Below are 16,644 nucleotides of genomic sequence, written 5' to 3' on the forward strand. Positions count from 1 at the left end.
ACCTGAGCAACATAGTGAGACACCGTCTCTACAGAAAATTTAAAAAATTAGCCATCCATGGTAGGGCATGCCGGTGGTCCCAGCTACTTGAGAGGCTGAGGTGGGAGGATCACTTGAGCCCAGGAGGTTGAGGCTGCAGTGAGCCAGGATTGTGCCATTGCACTCTAGCCTGGGTTACAGAGCAAGATCCTGTCTCAAAAAGAAAAAAAGGAAAGAAAAGAAATAGCACAACACTGAGGTATGCTTCTAAGGACCATGGGTCCAGTGGGTAAAGGTGGCATTTGAGAAACAGGCATCTAAGGAGAGGAGAAAATCCTTGGTATAAATTGTTCACTGGATTTGATGTGAACACTATTGGGACAGAAAGTAGCTAACTAGCACTGTCAGAAACAAAAAACAAAAGTGAACATTTTAAGTTGTAGTCATTTGATCCACCTCTCTCAGGAAGGCAAGGTCCATAAATGAAGAAAGATCTAAAAGGCTTGCTCAACATCAGGAAGTGAAGTTAGGAACCAAAAGAAAACCTAAGGTTATATTTTCAGAATTGAAACCATCTAAATAATTATTTTATTCTTTTGTAAGATATGTATTCTTTGGTCTTGAGGGGCCTTAACTATCAATTTCACTTTAAAAAATAGTTTTTATAATTTAAGTAAGTTCCACTTTGTAGCCTTCATATAGAAGTGTGGATTTAAACAAACTTCTCAAATTCTTTAAATACTTAAATATGCACTGTATATTTTAATCCTTGTAGTTTGAATAATTAGGGTAATTAAAAGTATTAAAGAGAGGATTATATGAAATCCATTCTTACCTGTAGGGCAAGTAAGATGCTGCTCAATGTATAGTTTGTATTCCACTTCTCAGGGTTGTCCAAAAAGTCTATACAGGGCTGACCAGTGTGTGGGTCTACTGTATTAAAATAATACATTAATATTTGCATTTATAATAAATTATTATTTAAAACTTACAAACATCAAAATGATAAGCCAGAAAAATTATCTGCATTTACTCTTCCTTTTTCCTAGTTCTTCTCTCTGTACTGAGAAGCACTATACCCATCCCTGGTTCCCACCCATTACCATGTTGTTTTAGCTGAATACATAGGTGCCCCTACTGTTTTTCCTATCCTCTCCTTTAGCAAGATGTGGCCTTGTGACTAAGTTTTTGTTGTGGGACATAAGGATAAGTGTGCAATTTCTGAGTCATTTTTTAAAGGAAGCTGGCTTTCCTTCTTTTCTTCCCCCTTCCCGCAGACTGGAAATGGTGACAAACAGTAAATGCCTTAGTCCCAGAAATGGAATCTTCACATTGAGGATGGGCACAACTTCCCTCCAGCATTGGCCTGTTATATTAAGTTGGAAAGATGTACAGGAGCTTGGCATATGCCCTAACACAGTTAAGTAATTTAGTGTTTGAAAAAATAAAAGAATAGAGTTAAATAAGAAAAATAAAACTGTAGAATGACTAGAAGAAACTTAAAATGACTATTTGATTTTCTTTTGGGAAAGGATCATCTAAGATGAAAGACAACTGCGAAAACCTCAAGGACAAGATTAATAGATCTTAAATATAAATTTATTTTAAATCATAAAAATCTCTAATTCCCAGATGTGAAAAACAGCATAAACAAAGTTGAAAATTAATGACAAATTAGAGGAAATATTTGCAACATCTAGGACAATGTGACAGCATTGTCAATTGTATCATACGAGTCACAAAATAAGAATCAACAAATGTGGGAAATGTTTACTTCTCAAGTATTCAAAGAAATCCTTATTAAAATAATAGCAAAACTCTTACCAAATTGGCAAAAAAATTTTCTTCAAAGTTTCAATGGCCAGAATTGGAAGGTGCTAAAATAAGAACTTTATATGTACTTTTTGGTAGGAGTACAAATACCACCGAAAGGCAATTTGGCTTTTTATATAAAGACTTAAAACTGTACATAGCCATCTTTTGCAGGGTGGGCGGGGGTTGAAAGCTAGTAAATAACCCTTGTCTCCCCTCAAGTTCATATGTAATTATAAAATAGATCAAAGTATTGAAAGGTGGAAGTGAAAACATCGGCTTCATTGTACATAAGACTGAAATGGAGAACGCACTTGATGAATGGCTTTAATCGGGCTCCACAAAAGTCCCCCTGATTTGAACTTAACTCCCAAACCGAAGGCCTGCCAAGGTTTCCTGCCTGGAGCAGAAGAGACTATACCCAGTATGGTTAGAAGGAGAGAGTGTTGAGCAAGTTCTGGGCCACATATGCTCAATTCCTTCCTTCATCTCCCTAATCAGATAAGTGACTTCTAGGAGGAGTGACGGGGGAAAAAAAAGAGCAGTCACAAGTTTTCCTATACCTTCCCTCCTAGAGACTAAAGTTCCCTCTACTTTATGGAAGTGGGATGAGGACTAGGGGATAAGAATACCTCCCCCCATTGAATTTAATCCGATAATTCTAACTATTTTAAACAAATAAAGGCACATGTATGTAATTAATTTTGTGTTATAGATACCAAAAATAGGTTTTAATTACAATAAAATAATGTACTTGGGAAAAAAACATAAGAAATCTAATGTAAAATATGAACGTTCCCCTGCCTACTAATTCTACTATTCAAGACCAATATTACCAGTTGGTCTATACAAATATACACACAAACACATATATGTATACACACCCATATGTGTGTGTTTATTAAATGGGAATATATTTTACATTTTATTGTTCAATGTATTTTTTCACTTAACAATGTATTTTCAACATACTTCTGGACACAAATATTTATTCAAAAAATATCTGAATACCTACTATATGCCAGGCAGTGAAGATTCTAAGGATATAGTAACGATCTAGACCTAAAAGGTTCGTAGACCTTCCTCGTTCTGTTTAGAAGCAATACACGTAACTGTAGGATATTTCACTTAAAATTCCTATGTTAATGGAGATTGAAGTTATTTCCATTTTTCCTATTTCTAACATTGCTGTTGGGAATAAACATCTTTTTTTTTTTTTTTTTTTTTTTTTTTTTTTTTTTGAGACAGCGTCTTGTTCTGTTGCCCAGGCTGGAGTGCAATGGCACAATCATGGCTCACTGCAGCCTCGACCTCCTGGGCTCAAGCAATCCTCCCACCTCAGACCCAAAGTAGCCAGGACTACAGGCACATGCTACTGTGCCAAGCTAATTTTTTAATTTTCTGTAGAGACAGGTCTCACTATGTTGCCCAGGCTGGTGTCAAACTCCTGGACCCAAGCAATACTCCCCACCGGCCACCCAAAGTACTGGGATAACAGGCATAAGCCACTGAGCCTGGTGGGAATAAACATCTTTAAATATAACACACTCTTGCACACTTGTGCTAATATTTCTACAGAATAGTTTATAAACATGGTATTATGGGAATTTAGGGATATATGCATTTTATACCTGATTAGAAACAGTCACACTACTTCCTCAAAAGGTCATGATTATATCAGAGGAACAATGCCTACCCATGCCTACTAAATATGTATATTTTGACATTTTATGAATATGTGATAAATAACAATATTTTTGTTTTAATTTGCTTTTATTTTCTTAGTAGTGGGATTGATAATCTTTTTATGTTTTTGTTGTTTATTCTATCCAGTGTTTGTTTATAGCCTTTGTCCATTTTTTAATTGCTTTATGTTCTTTTTTTATTGATTGACAAGTGTTCTTCATATGATATACATATTCTGTTACATGCATTGCAAATATTTTCCCTCAGTTTGCAAAAGTCAGTGTCTTTGACCTCTGAGTATAATGTTCTGGGCTGTAGAGAAGTTTTAACAGGTTTTGCAGTTTAATGTGTCATATTTTCCAAACAGTTACTGGGTTTTATCATGCTGAGAAAGGTCTTCCTCACCAAGCCCATAAAAATTCTATTAGATTTCCTTCTTTTCCAGCATTTAAAATTTTTAGATTTTTGATCCTTCAGGAATTGGTTTTGTGTATAACTTTAAGTAGCAATCTAACTTACCTTTTTTTAAAAAAAGTTAATCTGTCCAGTGCATCATTTTTTTATAATAATGAAAAATTAGATCCAACTAAAATATTGAACAATACAGAAATGGTTAAGTGTATTGTTGAACCATTTAAGATGATCTTTTGAAGAATGTTTAATAATACAGAAAAAAGACATATAGTTTTCAAATTAAAAACCTAGGCCAGGTGCAGTGGTTCACAGCTGTAATCCCAGCATTTTGGGAGGCCAAAGTGGGCGGATGGTCAGGAGTTCAAGACCAGCTTGGCCAACATGGTGAAACCCCATCTCTACTAAAAATACAAAAACTAGCCAGGTGTGGTGGCACATGCCTGTAGTCCCAGCTACTGGGGAGGCTGAGGCAGGAGAATCGATTGAACCTGGGAGGTGAAGGTTGCAGTGAGCCGAGATCACACCACTACACTCCAGCATAGCCGACAGAGCGAGACTCTGTCTCAAAAAAAAAACCATAAAATAAATAAAATTAAAAACCTAGAGGCAAAACTTCATGCATAATACCTCAACTGTATAGAAAAAATTCATACTTAGAAAAAAGCAAAAATAAATTTGGCAAAATGTTGACAGTATTTTCTCTTTGCATTAGGATTTAAGGTGATTGTTAATTTTTTCCAGCCTTTTAATATTTTCCCCAATGAGAGTTCTTACTTTTAGAATCATAATAAAGTTCTTAAAAAGAAACATGATTATTAGAAGAAACAAGGATAATAGGGACAAAGCCTCTAATGATAAAAATGTCATTTAGTTCTTACCATTTGGATGAAACGGAATTGTTATAAATTTCACAACTGGAGGAGCATAGTTGTATTCTGATGTAAAATGTATTGTCAGTTGGAAGACTAAACCTATAATATAGAAATAAACATTTTTACTAAAGTGTCATGTTTATTGATTAACTGTAACCTGATTAACACTGGAGTTTCTCCCTATGGTTTAGTCTTTCCACAGTTTTATTTTTAAGTAAACTGATTCATAGGGTGCACAGACTCCTCTGGATAGTATAACAGACACTTCACAATCTATTATAATCATACGTTTTCAGTCTCTTTCCCACTAGTCCTTTCCATCTACTACCTTTGTCCCCCTAACATCCACCCTCTCTGTTGTATCTCGTATTGACTGAACTCACGTTCCCAGAATCTGCTACACCCTTTCTTGTCTACAAGTCTTTGCTGTGCTGTTTACTCTGCCTGAATTTCCTTACCCTTCTTCTGAACCTGGCAGATTCTTCAGGACTCAACTCAAATGTGATCTCCTTGGGAAGACATTCCTGACTCCCTCAGGCATAATTAACTAATCCTCTTCCTCTTTAGCATTCTGTTCAAAATCCATAATAACGTATACTTTATTGTAATTATCAGCTGATGTGTTTGTCTCCCCTACCTCACTCAAGGAATCTATCTTATTAATCCATAATTGAAAGAAAACATGATCATTAAATCATGTTTATAGTGGCTTAGTGTTCTTGAGATTTTTTGATTTATTTGTTTTTGATTTATAGTGTTCTTGAGATTTTTTTAATTTATGAAAATTTGGTGGAAAATCATAAAGGAAAAAATGAGAAGTAACTGTGGGGTTTTGAAGCCAATAGGAATTTTGATAGTTATTCCCTGATCTCATGGAAGACAGACGATATTCTCTCAATTGATATGCTCTATTGTGTCTGCTTCTTAAAAATGTAATAAAATTAAGATTTGGCATAAAGAAAAATACCCCAAATTTCCATCTATGTTGACACATGGCAAAAAAGTCATAAATAAAAAAAATGGGAATATTTTCAGAATTTTACACAACTGGTATAATGCAAACTTATGCATATGAAGAAGAATTTCAGGAAATTTATATAATGCGACCTTATCCTACATAAAAAGAGGATGGGCTAATAATGGTATAAAGACTTTTTTAAAAAATAGATTGGTTTTGAAAATACAAACCCTGCCAAACTGAATTCTGTAGACCTTCAATTTCAACTTCCCATTCCATCATATCTTCACTTACAGGCTTAGCAGTGATACCCTTGAAGTTAAAAACAAAATTAAATCAGAAAAAACTTATTAAGTATTTATTGAAGTTTTGAAAATCATATACCAGGTCACACTGAATTCTAAAAACTCTAAATGTTCTTTCCTTGATAAATTTATTTATTTGCTGCTCTGGGGAAGTGTTACATGTCTTATTTCACGGAAGTTAATATAGATCCCAGAAAACATATGCAATAGTAAATAAAAATAAATCATAAGTGTGGAAATCACAAGTGGGACTAGAAGGTCAAGATTAGGATGTGTGGCTTATATACTGTTTGTGTAAATCAATAACCAATTTAATATTCAAATTTTAAAAGAAAGAAATAGTTGGAAAGTGCATGTTTCTTCAAAACATTTTAGAGCTATATGAATGCTATAGGAAAGGCATGAAGTGGGAACATTTTCATTAAGAAAAAATCCAAAATTACACTTGTATACAAAAGCAAAGTTTTCCTATACTTGAGGAGTTGTTCCAATGGAGGGACAAGAATGTATTTCATAGAAAACCTTATGAATTACGTTAAGTAACACACTTACAAACACATAAAAACACTTCTGAGCACCCACATAGTTATTAAGTATGTTAGTGCTTGTCTGGGTGAGCCCTGTCTCTCTATTATCTATATTTACATATTCCTTCATTGGATTCTCTTTCAACAGAGAACTACAAAGCTCAGGATGAGCAGAAACAATATCAAATGTTAGGTCCATGCCCCAGGAATGTTTGCTGTTGGACTCCATAATTGTTCCTAACATCTCCAGTGAATGCAGTACTTTTATAGCAGAGGTAAAAAATGAACAATGCCACTGAACTACACCTGAAGCAACTGTGGGAAGCACTCTATATCTTTCATGGACAGCTTTCTTTCTATTCTTTCTCTTAAGCACTCCCTCTTCACCCCCTCTTCCATTTTTCATTTTCCGTAAATCAGCCTGTGGCACCCATGGACGTTGATAACCTCATTGGTGGCGTTTAAGGCCAAGGACATTGCTTCTTTTGTGTTAAAACTATAAAGGGAAGGCATTTATGTGTCATGCTGGTAAAAGTACACTAGACAGTAAGCAGTGGAACACAGGAAGTAAGAACTAGGGCTTTGAAGTCCGAAAACCCTGTAATGGAATCATGGGGCAAAATCTTTACAGAATATTTATGAGGCTTAGGTTTTTGGTAAGTAAAATGAAATACTACTTATTGTATAGTATTATAATTAATGAGCATAAGCCTGCACCTACTAGTCACTAACTACATGACAGACCCTGATATTCAGTGCCTAGATCCATATAAATTACTCTGCATAATATGTTCAATATTGTTAAGCATTATTATTTTGAAGTAATAATAATTGTTATTAATATGAAACACATTTCTTCAGTGAAATGGATTTATTAAATAACAATACTGTAGTGGCAAATCAGGTTTAACTAAATTACTACTTATAAAATAAAATGGATTAAACTGCCTCTTAAAAATTATTGCACAATGAAACACATCCCTCCACGTGCCCAGTACTTACCTTATAATTGTTCTCCTTGAGATCACAGAAGTCTCTGTGCAGCAAGAGGTAAGCTCTGCCGTGCATGATAGGCAGCGGAGGGTCTGACACTTGTCCCCAAATGCCTCAGGTTTACTCTGAGGCAGATGTTTGAAGTTATGGGTCACTTTCCCACACTTAGTAAACTGACATAAGTTACTTGCTTTCTAGAACCTCAGAACGGTACCAAGATAAGCGGCTTCTAAATTTGGGATATAACAATGACTTTTTCTCCTGACTCCTCTAAACGAGAACTTCCCGAAGGAAGACTTGGGCACTTCCTCATCTGCGGCGTTTCACTGCCCAGTTTCACTGCTCACAGCCCAGTCTCAAGACAAACTTGGATGAGCAACGGAGACAAGCCCATGTCGTCGGCGCGTGAGTGGGAGTGAGCGGTGTACGCCTATCAGGGTCCTAGCAGGTTGTCTCCGCTTCACAGGTGCAACCCCGCAGCCACGCACCGGAGGAAGCAAATCGGTTGCCAAGCAACAGGCCCCCGTGGGGCCGCCGAGAGACGGAGGCAGGGGGTTGGCCGCTCTCACCCAATCAGCGACAGGGGGCAGGCCTCTTGCTATCTCCACAGCCAATCCTACAACAGTTTCCCCTTTGAAAGGCCAATGAGATTAGTGGTCAAGGCAACACCACGCCTTCTCAGGCCACGAACATGGACTGTACAAAACTAGTGTAGAGGATGGGGTGAGGTGCCAGGACCCAGCGTGTAAGTCACAGAAGCCGTCCCACGAAGTCCCTCTTCGAAATTATCCTTCCTTTTTCTTTGACTATCAAAAGATATAGTAAGTGACTGGTAGGTACAGGTCTGCATAACAATATCTTAACTTACATGGCGAGTTACCATTCACAGTAGTGTGCATGCTATTATGTCATCAAATCCTACAATCACCCTGGGAAAGTGCTCCAGGAACAGGGAACTGCTTAAAATTTCTCTGATTCCCATCTCTTCCCGCACAGTTTCGCACCTGCTGTTCCTTCTACCTAGGCGTTTACCACATTCCTTCCACCCCGTCAGCCCTCATTTCCCCTTCACTCACTCATCCTTCAGATTTTAACGACTCTTTAAGGGATCCTTTCTTTTGTGATCCCACAGGACCTTCTATTTGCCTCCTAGTTAACATTTGCCACACGGCATCACGGTTGCCTATTGTCTTCACCAGAGTGGGAACTACTGAAAGACACGGTTCCATTGCCAGCGCCAACTACAGAGCCTGGCATCTTTGTTCAGAGTACTTTCTTTTTTTACTTTTTACTTACTAATTTTATGGAATCCGGATGTTCATTTAGTCCATTCATTTTACAAATATTTATTAAATACTTTTTTTTTACTTGAAAGATTCAAATGAAGTAAATGTCTTTATGGCTCCAACATACAATAAACAAGTATGCAAAACAAAAATCATGATTTCAGATGGTGATAAACGTTATGTGGACAATAATAAAACAGTACCATGATAGAGATTGGGGTAGGTCATTAAGGATTAGAAACGGTAGTCAGGAAATGCCTCTGTAAGGAATGGGGTTTTGAACTCATACATGAAAGATGAGAAGGAGACTGCTACATGAAATATTGAGGGCAGAGAGTTCTAGGAAGAGGAAAACAAGATATTTTTGAGTCAGGAAAGAGCTTGTCTTGAAAAGGGAACAAGGGAAGGTCAGGGAGGTTGTGGAGGAGCCTGGGAGGGGTGTGATAAAGATGGGGCACTATACAGTAGGAAGTTTGGGCTTTATTTGAATAGCTATGGGAATCCATTTAATGGGTTTAAACAGGAGAGTGTCATGCTCTGATTTATATTTACTTGATTACTCTGGCTGCTCTACGAAGAATGAATTGTGGGGGAGACCACTTGGAAGGATCCCACAGTAAATTTCACCTCCAGGTATGGTAGCTTAGAAATCACCAACAACATATTAACTGTACTAAAATGTCGACACAATAAAATGCTATTATTCTATGTTTCATAAAACTAAATAGAAAGGATTTTTTTCCTGTAAAAACGTCAACAGGATCTGGGATTGAATATTTTGGCCTTTCTTTCCAGCCCATCAGATTTCAACATGGGCTTGCGTAGGACTGGAAATATCAGGTGAAAGTGAGTAAAGGGCTACTTCAGTGAGAAGGGAATAGGCCCAATTTGGAGATCGTAACTAGGTTTATCCATATCACTGTGGTCCCACAATCCTTTCTCCCACCCTAATGGATTATTGTGATAATGAATTCAGAATCTTTTGTATTTAAAAAAAAATGTATTTATTTATCATGGAAAACATGATATTTTGAAATATGTATATGTTATGGAATGGCTAAATTGAGCTAATTAACATAAGCATTACCTCATATGCTGAGGAAACCTAAAATCTATTCTTATCTATTTTCAAGGATACAACATATTTTTATTAACTGTAGTCATCATGTCATACAATAAGAATCCTCCATCTTTTGTTTAGAATTTCATTCTAGGGAAAATTATGTTAAAGTAAAAGAAAGATAAAAGTAAGTAAAGTAAAAGAAAATTAAGGTAAAGAAAAACATTTTTTGTTGTGAATTTTTAGAAGATGGCATTTATATGATACTTTAGCACAATGAAAATCAAGTTGGAAGATATTCACATGACTCCCCCCACAACAAACCTATATTACTAGCTTTGACCTCTTCTTGGGACTTCCGACTAGTATACCTACTAATTTATATCCAAATGCCTGGTTGTCACCCAGCTGTCTTGTCCCAAACACATTTCAAACTCAAATGTCCAAAAATCAACTCATTACTGTTTCTCTCAACCAAGCTTCTGTCCCAGTTGGAAATTTGAAGTCATCTCTGACTCCTCCTCTTCCTCATGACTCCTCCTCTTCCTCGTGACTCACAAGACATGCTGTTGTCTTAGCTTCTTCTCAAGCCTTACCAATAATGCTCAATTTCATAACCTTGTCATCTCTTGCCTAGATACAGAACATCTTTGTATTGTACTCCCTGACTCCAGACTTGCTTGTCATGAAACTTGATAGTAATGTATTTAAACTAACATGTGATCATGAAATTCTCTACTTAAAATACTTTGAGGGATTCCCCTTCATCCCAACCTATCCCATCTTCAACATGTGGATTTACTTCCAGGGATGTAGGTGGGATGGCTGAAATCACAGGCAACTTTATATGTGTCTGTCTCTACATTTGTATGTGTATGCAAATAAACTTTTTTTTTTTTGCTTGGTAAACCACACACTACAGAATTAAATCTAAGTTTCTTAACATGGCAAAGCAGAGCATTCCATAATATTTTCCTATTTATTCCTACTTTTATTGACACTCACTCTGCTTCATACTTGAGGTACCCGCTCCATTAAACTGCATTATCTTTTTCCTGTATGTACCTATCTTGCCTAGGCTCATCATCTTTTCTCCCTGACCTTTCTTCCTCTTTTTAAACCTAATTAAAAACTGTTAACACATCCTGAATGACATAAATACCTCCTTGGAGCCATCCTGAACTGCCAGAATGGGTTGTGTTCTCATTTGACCTGGGTTCATCTTTGTATATTATCACCACATTATTTTGAAACTATTTGTTTATGGGGTTTTCTCACTCACTAGAATATAATTTCTTAAGGCCATGGAGACCTGTTTATTCATCACTGCATTCCCAGCACCAAGCACCTGGCTCAGAGGTGGTATCAGTATATTCTGATTGAATTGAACTTAGCAGAATAGAAAGTTTTGGGGCCAGGAGAGTGAGCTTCCATGAAAGAACTAGGCATAAGCAAAGGAAGAGGGTTGCAGAGATGTGAAAAGCTGGGTGATGTAGAGAAGCTCAGCCAGCTCCATGACACATAGGAGGCTAAAGTCTCAAGGACAGTGACAGAGTAGACAATGAATCAGAAGCACCCCTGAGAGCAAGAGCCACCAGAGCAGAAGGGGCTGCAGAGCTTCAGCCAAGGCACCTTTTATAAGCAAAATCCCCAGGACGCCAAAAAGGAAGGGAAAGACACTTACGAAGGTCCCACACCCGGAGGGGCTGAGGGGACAAACAGGTTAAGGTTTCCAGAAATATTTTGGGAATTAATTTTTTGAGAAATAAAAAGCTTCCTGCCAATGTGAGGGTTTGGCACTGTTGTGTTTGGAGATGCTAATTAAACAAGATCACAGATATACTCACTGGCTGGCCAGCATCTTGTATTTTTTCTATCTTTTTGTTTTTTAGAGAATTTTCCTCTGTTGCTTAGGCTGGAGTGCCTTGGCGCAGTCATAGCATATCTTATCCTGTGCATGCGTGTGTGCATGTGTGCGTGTGTGTGCATGTGTGTGCGTGTGTGTGTGTGTGTACCTAGCATCTAGCATCTGTGTAGCAACTGGCTAGGTTTGCCTCCTACAATTAATATTACAGCAGCAGGAGCTGAAAACTAATAGCATCAGCTGTTCAGCCATCTGAGTCACTCAAAATTGGAAATTTATAAGGAGAGGCCCATCTGAAAATATTTTCTCTGCATGGCATCACCTTCCATTTATTACAACAAATGTTAGTTTTAGTAAACTTTTCACATACATGATATTATTGATGTCATAATCTTCTTGTCACTTCTCACTCCTGAACCTTGTCTTTCTCTGCCTTGTTCATCACCATTGTTGTGTTTGGTTGTGGGTTAGACAAACCAACTCAATTGGGAAAATAAATCCCCATCTTCAGTCCTCCCACTGCGTTAATTTATTAGTAAGTCTGTTGATAAATAGAATGTGCCTTCAAGGCAGACCTGGGTTCTGTTCTGTGTCTTATTAACCTGTAAAGATAGTCTTGAAGAAGTTACTTAGCTTCCCTGTGCCTACAATGTTCTCATCTGTAATTTGCGGCCAATAGTAATACTTACTTTGCAGGATCATTATGAGGATTAAAAGATATAATCCCTGCCAATGACTCAGTCACACCTGGCATAGAGTAAGTAATAGCCAACACCTGCACTTTCCATGTGCTGAGCATGCTGTTCTAAGTGCTCTATGGGAATTAATTTCATCCTTACTAATAACTCTGTACAGTAGGTACTCTTAAGATTCTAATTTACAGATGAGGAAAACCAAGGCACAGAGACACTGGATGATTTGCCCAAGGTTGCACAGCTGGAATACAACAGAGCCAGGATGCAAACCTGAGTCCATACTTTTAGCCACTAAGCTACTCTGCCTCACAAGTATCTCATGTTCTACTAAGTGAGCTCTCCGGCCTTCAGTAAATTATTGCTACTCTCAATAGTTGTGAGAATATTTTTGTCCGGCTGTTATTTTTGTTTTTGTTAACTATTTGTGGCTGCATTTCTACCTGCCATTAAAATGTAAACCCAAGAAAGCCAGACCACTGCTGTATAAAATAGTGCCCATCCATGGCTGGCCTTCTCCCAGGCTGGCTGGACCCCAGGGCCTGGCCCTGCCTGAGCCTCCTGTGCCAATACTGTGACTTAGAAACAATGTTACTGCTGGGCAGCTCTATGTCCCTCCCCGTGCTGCCTGCGCCAGCCCCAGGCTGCTGGCAAGCAGAGGCCAGACCAGGGCCAGTCTGGGTACCCTGCCCCTCAGCTGGCCCTGCCCAGCCACCCAGCCACCCTGGACATGGCTCTGTCCCTCTGCCACACCCCAAGCCCTGTGAGGAGTCCCCAAGAGGAGCCCACTGTACCATGGGGTTAAAAACCTCTGCTGCCTGCCTGGGTATCTGGGCCTGGCCACCAGCCGTGTTCTTCATGTGTTGATTTTATTTGACCCCTGGAGTGGTGGGTCTCATCCTTCTAATCTTGGCAGAGAGCGGCAGAGGGCTGCCTCACTGCAAACCCTCCCTTCAGTGTCAGTGATGGTTGTCCTTGTCTCAGAATAACCAGGGGCCAGCCAGTGTCTGACCAAGGTCAAGGGGCAAGTGGAGGGGCGGCAGGGATGGCTCTGAAGCCAGAAATGCCTTAAACTGCAAAGCCCCATCCCTTCCCCAGCCCCAGCCCAGTCCTCTTAGGAGCAGGATCAGATAAAGCAGGCTGTGGGGAGGCTGGGCACCGCATTACTAACTCCAGTACATTTCCATGTTGATCCCTGTGAAATAAAGTCTGAAAACTTAAAAAAATTAAAACAGTGCCCAAATACATATCTGTTAACTAAATGTGCATCCTATCTTCTCTTTTAGATTGTAAATCCCTTGAGAACTGAGTTTGACCTCTGCAACTTATGAATACACTTATCATACTCTATATGTAGCTCAGAAAATACCAACTATTATTATTTATAAAAATAATTTTAAGATGTTAACTTTTAGTAAATTTAAGGGAAAGTAGATTTAATTAAGTCCTACTATATGCTTTCTTGGACTTTCTCTCCTAGTCCTTCCCCCTAAAAATAGAACCACAAGTTTGAAAAGAAAAATCTTGCATTGTATTTTTATGGTAGGCAGGATTCTAAGATGACCTCCAGGATCCCTACTTGCTGTACAATCCTCAGGACTGTGAAGATGATGGATTTTACTGCTGTGATTAAGTTATATGGCACATTCGACTTGAAGAAAGGGAGATTATTCTGGGTAAGCCTGACCTAATCAGGTGAGCCCTTAAATGGGACTAGGCCCTTCCTGAAGTCAGTGACTCAAAGCATGAGAGGGATTCTATGTAAGAGAGACTGTCTGTTGCTAGCTTGGAAATGGAAGGGGCCACATGGCAAGGAATGTCGGTAGCCTGCAAGCGCTGAGAGTGACCACTGGCTGACAGCCAGCAAGAGAATTGGGGCCTTAGTCCTAGAGTTCCAAGGAACTGAATTTTGCCACAACCACATGAGCTAGGAAAAGGACCTGAATTCCAGATCACAGCAGAACCCAGCCAATACCTTTTAAGACCCTGCACAGAGAATCTAGTCAAGCCATGCCCAGATCAGACTGACAGAGTGAGCCAGGCGAGTGAGCCAGGCAAGTGAGCAAGGCAAGTGAGCAAGGCAAGGCAACTGACAGTGTAACTATTTCCCTTTTGTAATGTTACTGAGGCTGACTCCAGCTTTAACAACCAGGCATCCTCTCCCCTCTGTGTAAAAATAATTCTTTCCCTCAGGACTCAAACAGATGTTTTCATTTTACTTAAACCGAAAGACTGTTTTCCTCCTCCACCAGGAATATGTAGCAGTACAAAGTGCTAACGTCGTGTGGATTTGAACCCCCATCCTCGAGAGCAAAAGAAGGCTGGGGATTGCCAAATGTCAACTCAGCTGTGAGAAGTGTTTTAAATCATATTTTGACGTAGGTTATGCTGTTAACTAGAAAATGAAGTGCAGCACACATGCTTCTAGTAACTCTAGTTTCAAATCCTATGATCTCTTCTTTGTCTTGAAGACCTTTTGATGTGAGTTCCCAATATTGAGTTTCTCTGCTTTTAATAATCTTATATTCCTTCCTCAATATAAATGTCATGAAAAATACTGAATGCTAATCTTCAAAGATCAAACAGGAAGAAAGAGGTGGGCAGCATAGTTCACTGACTTGAATTCCTGAAATTTCTCATTTAAACATTTTATTTTAGCTTATAAAAGCCTTGGCTCAAGAAATGCTTGGTTCCTCTTTTTAAAGTTGGAGTTGTACACTCCCCCACATTTTCAGAAGTGTGTTAATTACAAAATAATTAGGCCTCTCTCTGTAAGGCACCTGACATGCAGGGGCCACTTAATCATTATTTGTATCTGTATTTGTGTTTAAGGGGAGGAATTCAGAATCAATACTTACTGGTTTTTAGTTTGCTGTCTCTGCTTTAGCTAGGGTGACCAACAGTCTTGGTTTGCCTGAGACAAAGAACTTTTCAGTGCTAAAACTGGGACAGTCCCTGGCAAACCAGCAGGGACTAACTTGGGCATCAAGGACCTTTTTAGAGTGGGAATTGTGTAAACAACTCGGCAAGAGCTGTTTACTTGTTTTGGGAGCTTGGTATTTAAAGGCACTCAATTTGGTTTCCATGGCAGGCTGGTGCCCAAAGCCTGTGATCAATGTTACAAAAAATCTTGCTCAGAATTGTGTTAGGAGATGATTCTAGAGGTGTCTGTGATGAAGGAAAGCAGTGCCTGCTTGTGTGCTTTACATGCACTGAAGTGTTTTAGAAAAATCAGCTCTCCATTCATTTCCCCACATGAGAATTTCAATTGTTGAGCAATACTGCATTCAATAACATCTATTTGTGACTATTCAGTGTGTGTATACAGGTGTTTAAAAGATGTAATTATTCTAGGCTCCTTTCATATATATCAGTTTAATATACCTTTTTACAGTGCTCTCATTTGCCCCCAAGGGTAAATATGGAATTGGACGATGGAGAGACTTTGAGATGGCAATCATCTTGGAAGAGGGGGTTTAAGGGATGACATATGGTTTAGGGATGGCTTAGGGATGTGTCTTGAAGCTGTTTTACTTAGTTTATGTTTATTAGGGGTGGTCTGAAGGGAGATGATAGAACTGAATGAGGAGCTGGCTAACCCCACCCCCACCTCCTTAGCACCAGTCCTCCGGGTATTCTATGTGATGGCATATACATTAATAATTAAATAGAATATTTTGTTCTCTGTTTACCATACTAGAAAATATGTATCCCTTAGTAAAAGTTGTTTAAAACACATTGAATAATAACAATCTTACCACTCTTTGAGCACTTACTATGTGCCCAGATACCTCTCATATACTCACATGTATTCTCATTAAATGCTCATACAAATTCGGAGAGATAAATATTATAGAAAAAAATGATAAAATTAGACAGATTCTGTTTTTAGAGGACTTTATGTCAGGTGCTCTTCTATTCAGATTACATGAATTATCTTGTTTAAATCTCATAACAATTCTGTAAAACAGATACTTTTTCAGGTGAAGAAACAGCAGTTCAGTAACTTGTCTGAGTTCACATGGTTACCAAGGGGTGAAGGGGATATTTAAGCCAGACAATCTGACATCAGAACCCTTGGTGTTCAGAATAGTGTAAACGCTATAGTTACACCATTTGATGCATAAGAAAATAGAGATTGCCTTACTTGCTCAATCAGCTAGCTCATCTGCCAGTGCGGTTGAAAAATACATGCT

The 16,644-nt window shown here is 38.5% G+C and overlaps 1 protein-coding gene across 5 annotated transcripts in view; it reads right to left on the reverse strand.

The window, feature by feature from the left end:
- Positions 1–8,129, reverse strand: part of UBE2U (ubiquitin conjugating enzyme E2 U) — a 63,828-nt gene extending 55,699 nt beyond the window's left edge. For 2 of the 5 annotated variants that reach the window (XM_019019265.4, XM_055365391.2), the window contains exons 1-4: positions 7,556–8,050; positions 5,952–6,033; positions 4,770–4,862; positions 815–912 (exon numbers count right to left, since the gene is read on the reverse strand). In XM_019019265.4, the coding sequence (XP_018874810.1) occupies positions 815–912; positions 4,770–4,862; positions 5,952–6,033; positions 7,556–7,621 (339 nt within the window). In that variant the 5' untranslated portion in view covers positions 7,622–8,050. Of the gene's footprint in view, positions 1–814; positions 913–4,769; positions 4,863–5,951; positions 6,034–7,555 lie in introns of all 5 variants that reach the window. The other 3 variants (XM_055365187.2, XM_019019272.4, XM_031002558.3) reach the window with 3 other exon arrangements.
- Between the last annotated feature and the right edge of the window lie 8,515 nt (positions 8,130–16,644).

This window comes from Gorilla gorilla, chromosome 1, assembly GCF_029281585.2.
Source record: "Gorilla gorilla gorilla isolate KB3781 chromosome 1, NHGRI_mGorGor1-v2.1_pri, whole genome shotgun sequence".
Taxonomy (NCBI): Eukaryota; Metazoa; Chordata; class Mammalia; order Primates; family Hominidae; genus Gorilla; species Gorilla gorilla.